The sequence below is a fragment of the Cryptomeria japonica genome, chromosome 8, assembly GCF_030272615.1.
Source record: "Cryptomeria japonica chromosome 8, Sugi_1.0, whole genome shotgun sequence".
NCBI classification, from domain to species: domain Eukaryota; kingdom Viridiplantae; phylum Streptophyta; class Pinopsida; order Cupressales; family Cupressaceae; genus Cryptomeria; species Cryptomeria japonica.
This window is the reverse complement of record NC_081412.1, coordinates 50636362-50644057: the sequence shown is the minus strand read 5'-3', so window position 1 is coordinate 50644057 and position 7696 is coordinate 50636362. Positions and strand designations below refer to the sequence as shown.

The window sequence follows — 7696 nt, the reverse complement described above, 5'->3', positions numbered from 1 at the left end:
AGTTTGTAGGGCCACATCATCAAATATGATGCCAAGTTTGCATGTTTTTTACCAAGGTGTCCAAACAAAAACAAACAAAAAAAACTGAGACTGGTACTTGTGCATTGATGTGGCATCACATGATTCGTTGCTTTTTAGTTCTTAGGGATATATTTCATTCAATTATGGGTAGTCATCATTGCAATAACAACTTTAAAGTCACAACTATTGGCGCAATGTTGTAAAAAATATTGGACATTAAATCAACAAATGTTATCATAGCCATTAAAACACACACAACTATTAGATCCTTTCCCCTAATATACAATTTATAATTTCACAATTTATTTATTAACCAAACAAGTTCCATTTCAAATGAGGGCAAAGACCTCATCTTAGAAGAATGTTTATTATCTTGTTTTTAATGTGAAATATATAAAAAATAATGAGAAAAACCATTGAATGTATAAGGACAAAATTATGAAGAGGAGGTCAAAATCACGTAAATGAGTATATTTAGTTATTGCACATGGAAGATCTTAATTTCATAGTGAAGAAACAAGGACACATCATCATCATCAAGGAAAACTAATTCATCCCTTACTTCTTTCAATTTAACATTTATTTACTCTCATTAATAACTCGATTCTTTATACTAGTCTAAAATAAAAAATTGTACAATAACCTTTATTTATTTAAATAAATATAAATTAAAAAATATTTATCTTTCATTTTAATAAATAGATTCATAGAATAACTCGTACATTCCTGCAAATTCTATTTTATTTTCAAATGTTTCATATTTAATGATTTAAAAATTACAATTTTTATTTCAAACCCTCAAATCCGAATGTCCTCCTGAATTGATTGCTTCCCATGCAAATGGATTAATCTGATACGCCTATTATTGAAGATATGAATATTGAAAATTATTTGCTCATAATGCTCATATAACCAGTATAAATAAACTAACCTCGGATGCTCTTGGCACGTCAACAACAAAAACATACAGAATCTACGTACAGTCGTGGAATAATTTATCATGACAGCTCAAGAAAAACAGACATTCAACCCAAAAAAGATATGATATTTTTACTGCGATCCACCAAAGTGGGGTCACATGTTGTGAATAGCTGTGCAGATCGAACTCAAAAGGTTCGACGTGTAATTGTTTTAAAATTTACATGGTCACAGCAATGTCGCACAGACATTCTCAGAGGCTTGGGACCCTCGAATAAAGTGAAAAAAACTAACGGTCCCGGAAGAGGACTTGGGCAGTGCCCAGATTCGAACACGGGACCCCTCACTTGCAAGTCGCGACGAAAACGCGCACAGGCTGTGTGGGACAGGGTTTATGCACTTCCTAAAAGATAAAAAGACAAATGCGTAATGAATGAGTGTTGGTAAACTTTCTTGGTGCTTCTCAGCAGCATTTTCAGTGGGGCAAAAGCGCCTCTGAGACAGAGTAAGAGACTGAGAATGTGGTTTGCCTCGTTTGTAGTAAACAGAGCGTCCGCCGGAATAATATTATCAGTGTGGGTAATTGTTTCAATCTCGGCGTCTGCTTCTTATGGCGGAGAAGAAGACGGATGGAAAACAGCTTCTGCAACTTTCTACGGAGACTCTGACGCCCTCGGCACCATGGGTAAAAAACATGAAATGCCTTTGTTTTTTTCATATTTTGTGCTTTGTTTGTCTACTTTGTGCATTTAGGGTTTAACTCGTGCCACATTTGGATTGGGAGACAGTGTTAAATGTATGGAAAGGAAAATAAATTTTCTCTTGGGATGTCAGCTATGGTGGGTTGACATTATTGAACCCAGATCATAGCCAATGTCCAAACAGACAAGACAAAAACAAAGCTTCGATTGGTCTATGCTCTGGCTAGTTCTACAATGCATTTTATAGGTTCTTGGCTTTTTTTGGAGATAAGAATATCGTAGAGAAACTATCTTGTTTGTGGAGGTTAGCACTGTAATAGAGTCGGATTCGCTTTTGATAAGCATTTAGTCTTGCAGCCCTGTTGAATATACTCCCACCACTGAGCTAATCAACCAGCACGAGTGACTTCTCCATATCATTATCATTTGTGCGTTTCAAATCAGAGTAGCAAGGCTATTTGGATTGAAAGACTAAATGCTCTGTTTGGCTGAGCTCTATTGGCTGAGGTCGTTCAGACCTTCAACCTCCCCGACTTTTTCTCCTTACCAGTCAAGGTACTTGAAGTGAATAAATGGTTTTTGAACCCTCTGACTTGCTCTCCTTATCAGTTGATATCCCGGACCTCAAAAATAGCTTTCGAAATGGGCAGTGGTAAAATTTCAATTTCCTCTTATTATTTGACGTCCTGGATCTAATGAGCTGAGCTTAACCGTTACATAATTTCCAGAATTAGAAAAAGTTGTTATTATAATTCAAACCTGAGACTTTCTCTGCTCCGAAGGTTACAGCTTACCAGTCCCTTATCACCTCTTGCACACAAGAATTATGTGCATTTAAATGATCTTCCGACCATTTTCCTCTTGGACTCATATCTTTTGATCCTTCAAGTTTAAAACTTCCTCTCCTTATCAGTTGATGTCCTGTACCTAAAAATCAAGTGCATAAATGACCTTCTAACCATTTTCATCTGGACTTTATTTTTTTTATCCTTCAAACTTCCTCTGCTTATCAGTTGATGTCCTGTCCTGTACTTAAAGATCAAGTGCATAAATGACCTTCCACCCATGTTTCTCAGGATCTTGTTGCTTGATCTTACAGACTTCCTCTCCTTACCAGTTGATGTCCTGTACCTAAAGATCAAGTGCATAAATGACCTTCCAACCATGTTCCTCTGGACTTAAGATTTTGATCTTACAGACTTCCTCTTCTTAACAGTTGATGTCCTGTACCTAAAGATCAAGTGCATAAATGACCTTCCAACCATGTTCCTCTGGAATTTATCTTTTGAACCTACTGACTTCCTCTCCTTATCAGTTGACGTTCTCTAGCTAGAGATCAAGTGCATAAATGACCTCCCTCATGCTCCTTGACACTATTTATTTATCAGTCAAGCTGTCAAGTTCAGAAATAACTTTCAGATCCAGATTTTTGTAAACGGAATACCTACTCTCCATATCAGATCAGTATGCTTTTGGCTGAATGTGTGTAATTGTATCTCTCCTTTTCCAATAATAGGCATTTAGACCCTCTTTGTGACCAGGCTTCTTGGTATGATCTTTATTGAAGTTTGGAATTGGCTCATTGTATCCAGCATTCCTTGTAACCCATGCTTTTGTACTTAAAAGCTCTTAATCTGGCTTTAAAATCATGTCATTTTTCATGGACCAAAATTCAAACTGTTGACCTCCGATTTACATGATGGGGTGCGCTCTACAAATGATTACCTGCTCTCTTTATGCCCAGGGTTTTTGGTGGGCTCCTTATTGCTGTTTGGGTGTAGTTCATTTTCTTGAATAGTCTAGAGCAAAAAGATCAATATTTTTTTTGGTAGATATCTTCAATTTGGTAGAAAATGATTGACATCTGAACTGCAAACCCCAGAAAACAAATGGGTGGTCTTAGGTTTAACTTCAAGCTGATCCATTAAAAATTTTAACATGGTAGCAGAGCCAGGTCATGTTAGGAGCCTGAGCACCTACAGAACATCTGAACCAAAGATTGACCAATCGCTCAGTGAATCACTCAGTAATAGAACATCCAAACAACAAATAAGTGATCCTAATTTCATCTCCTAACTGATCTATGCATTTTTTTAACACAATTTCCCTTAAACGATCCAAATGAGCTTTCTTGCAAGTAGCCTTACATCTTCATTTCCACAGAAAGTTCTATGAATCTACAGTTCTCAATGCAACGTGTTACATTGAAATTTGCACTTAATTCATTTCGTGTTTTTCTTTGATTGAATTTCCTTTTGTATTTTTTTGTGCAGCAGGTGCCTGTGGATACGGAGATTTATACAGGCAAGGCTATGGAATCAATACGGCAGCTCTTAGCAGTGATCTATTTTTAGGCGGGCAGTCCTGTGGTGCCTGTTTTGAACTGAAATGCGTAGATGATATAGTTTATTGCCACCATGGAACATCAATTACAGTTACGGCGACTAACTTTTGTCCACCCAACTATGGCGTCCCAGGAGATGCAGGAGGGTGGTGCAACCCACCGCTAAAGCATTTCATATTGCCTGTTTCTGCCTTCGAGAAGATAGCTGTCTGGAAGATAGGGAACATGCATGTCCAATACAGAAGGTAATGGAGGGAAAAGTATCAAATATTTTGGGTTCTTATTTCTGTAACCGTGTTATTTTGGCAGCTGTATTATTTTCATTATAATTTTTTTTGTTGGGGGAATAATCTACACTTCAGACTTGGAAGTTCTATAACAGAGTCCCAAATTCTACTACATACAACTCGCTGCGTCCCTTTGACTAAAAGATGCACTTCGTCGAAGTAGCTAAAATTGAAGCTGATAAATTTTATTTTATTTTTAATTAAATTATAAAAAGAAATATACAGTCAAATCTAAAAATTCAAAGCACAATTTACTAATCTATAAAAACAAAACAAAACAATGATATTATATAACCATAAACTGGTTGGAGTTCATCATTGCTATCCCAATTTCAAACCTTGATTCTTCAAGGCTGCTTTCGTGCTGGGAATCCCGCGAGTGACACCATCCTAGCAATTGGACCCTCCTTGGCTAAGTGTTTCGCCTAACAAGGAGAACAAGTTAACCAGGAACCTTACTTATAAAAGTGGGATTTTTGGTCACAGCATACTCAAGTGTATGATAGCCCTTGTGGGAATAACTTGTTTTGTATCTATAATTTTTCAACCTTATGATCAAGCGTCAGGAATAAACTTTATCAACCTACTAAATCAGGATTATCTTTTAAGAAAATCTATCACCAAAAAATGGCCCTTGGAATTTGAGCTACCAGTCAGATTTTCTGTTAGGCCAATAAAAACTAAAACGTATTACACTTATTAATTGTGTCCCATTCCTATTTGCACCACAACATAATATTATCAGTGACTTATAATTGCCTTACTACCTGCAAACTATTCCTCCCTACATTTTTTATTTTTTATTTTTTTCTGGGATGAATTTGCTTGCATCTAAACTTCCCTTCAAATTCATAGCACAATCCCACCATATAAGACTTGAAAAATAGAGAGCAGATTGTCATTATATACTTCTACTCCCATTACATAAATGCTTAGCATTTTGAAAGAAAATATACCCTCAAATATTTAACTAGGGCTCAAGTTACGTGTATAAATTTCCAATCCTGTTTGGATATATACTTTGTCTATTGAAAAAAATCACACCCTCAGAGATTGAGCCAGTGCTCAACTTACCAGGGAAGAATTCACGAGTCTCTTGTTTTTATTCAATTTGAATGTTCCATTACCACCCAAGAAAAATAGGACCAATAGCCCATGGTGACATTGCTTTCTTAATCTCACTTATATATATTTCATTACTCAGCTTTTCTTATCTAGATTTCAACACTCCATTGGACTGCCTTATAATATAAAGATTCCTATGCCTCACTTTCTTACTACTTCAGTTTATGATTGTGGCACAGCCCTTTCGCTTTAGATAGCTTTTGAGTCTCTGAGGGCTAAATAGTCCTCAGAGAGACTGTCTTCTTACTCTGTTTCCATATTTCAATACACAAACTCTGTTACCAAGATTTCAATGCTCAACGGGACCGCCTTACCATGCGAAGATTTGTGTCCGTGTCACTTTCTTATTGATGTATTTTACCATTATACTAGTCCTTTATATTAGGCAGGTTCTGTGTGGTGTATCTGACCACAGTTTCCTGGTTTGTGCAGAGTAAGCTGTGTGAAGGAAGGAGGAATGAGGCTCACCATAAATGGGCAGGACCATTTTTATCTGGTTCTGATTAGTAATGTTGCAGGGGATGGGGCTGTCACGGGTGTTAAAATGAAGGGTTCGAAGACAGGGTGGTTGCCCATGGGCAGGAACTGGGGACAGAATTGGCACTTGAGTACTGATCTTAAGGGGCAGCCTTTGTCCTTTGAGGTAACTACCAGTGATGGGAGGACTGTTACTTCTTACAACGTTGCTCCCTCTAATTGGGAGTTTGGCCAGACTTACAAGGGGAAACAATTTTAATGCAATGTAAAACAATATCTGGGTTTTTTGCACATTGGAATTGACCCGGGACCTCCCTTGCACAGCAACCAGAATAGTTCAGAATGCAGAAAAATAACAGGATACTGGTGTTTATTGGGGCTAGTTTTGTATGTTATTTCAGAGGGTCATAATTTTAACAAAAGAATCCTGTTTATGTAAGATTTTGTTAAGGTAAAATACAGAGGGTCTCGAGGTAAGATTTTATTGTGGTTGATATTTGAAGATGGACAGGGTGTTCTTTTGAAGAACTTCGAAAATAGAAGGTTAAAGGTCACTGGCAAGCCTGATATCAATTTGGCATGGGAGACTTGACTCCTTAGAATACCATAAGGAGATTTCTTTCCATATGCTGTATATAGTATTCAATTTTTTGTACCTCTAGACCAAGGTGAGGAATAAACTAAACCTTGGCAGATTGTAAGTGTTTAGTTAGGTTTTTGATTTAGGTCATTCACTATAAATTGTGTGAAAATTGGTTAAGTAAGAAAGGATTGAAAATTGTAAGTGTAGTTGGCTGATGGAAAGGATAATTATTTTTAATATTTTATTATAAATGAATCGAAGTGTTATTATTCTTTTTAGTTTTTCAATGTTTTAAGGGGATGTTTACTTATCATTGTAGTGTTTGGGTGGTGTTCTGAAGATGGGATTTGACATCTCCTTGCATCCCCTTTCATTAATTTCTGTTTTTGAACATTCTTAAAATGTGCTTGTATGCTTAATGCCCCCTTGGTTGCTCTAGGAACATCAAGGCTTCCCCAAATGGCTTGCATCTTGTCTTCGGGACACCAAGGCATTCCCAAGTGGCTTGCATCTTTTTAGGTACATAAGAAGAAAACAAAAGCTTTCAATGGAAATAGATTGTAAATCTTTTGGTAATGGCATTAGGATTTGTAGTCATAATTTGTCTTCGCAAGTGTTTTTCCAAAATTATCATTCAAATTTTGTGAGTGTTTTGTTCCAAATAATTAATAATAATAAAAAAGTTCATGGTGACCATTCTTAGCTTATTTGATCAATTAAAAAAAACCAAATCATTCATTAATCTTACTTGATGTTAGAATGTAGTATATACACAATGATTAAAATGAACCTTTGAGATAGTTGAGATTGACATTATGCTTGAATTATCTCAAATTGACCAAACTAAGTCAATGAAATAATTATGTTTGAGTTGAATAGGGAAGAAAATAACAAACACAAAAATTCAAATTTTACACTTTCGACTACATCAAACAAAAACCCTTATGATAGAGGCTTATAGAGGGAGAATTATTAAGCCAAGAGATTGTTGCTTGTATTTGCAAGATGGTACAAATTTAGTTACCCAAAGAAAAGTATAAGCGAAAAGTAGTTTTTTTTTAGAAAAATACATAGCACCCAAACAACACATACAAATCGTGTGTTACTGAAATCAAATCTTGTAGATAGCAAATCAATATAAATTTGATCTCAAATAATAAAATTTATCAAATTAATGGTCAAAATTAACTTACATTTCACATTATTTAAGTCTTGGAGAAAATTTGCTATATCAGGCTTG

General features: G+C 35.9%; 1 protein-coding gene across 2 annotated transcripts; it reads left to right on the top strand.

Moving 5' to 3' along the window:
* Positions 1–1166: 1166 nt before the first annotated feature.
* LOC131041740 (expansin-A13) lies at positions 1167–6734 on the top strand. Of its 2 annotated transcripts, none has more exons than XM_057974930.1 (3): positions 1167–1624; positions 3914–4229; positions 5829–6734. In XM_057974930.1, the coding sequence occupies exons 1-3, from the start codon at positions 1459–1461 to the stop codon at positions 6130–6132; spliced, it is 786 nt and encodes a 261-aa protein (XP_057830913.1). In that variant the 5' UTR covers positions 1167–1458; the 3' UTR covers positions 6133–6734. The 2 variants fall into 2 exon arrangements, with proteins under 2 accessions (XP_057830913.1, XP_057830915.1); XM_057974932.2 differs by having other exon boundaries at positions 1184–1624; positions 3917–4229.
* The last annotated feature ends 962 nt before the right edge of the window (positions 6735–7696 follow it).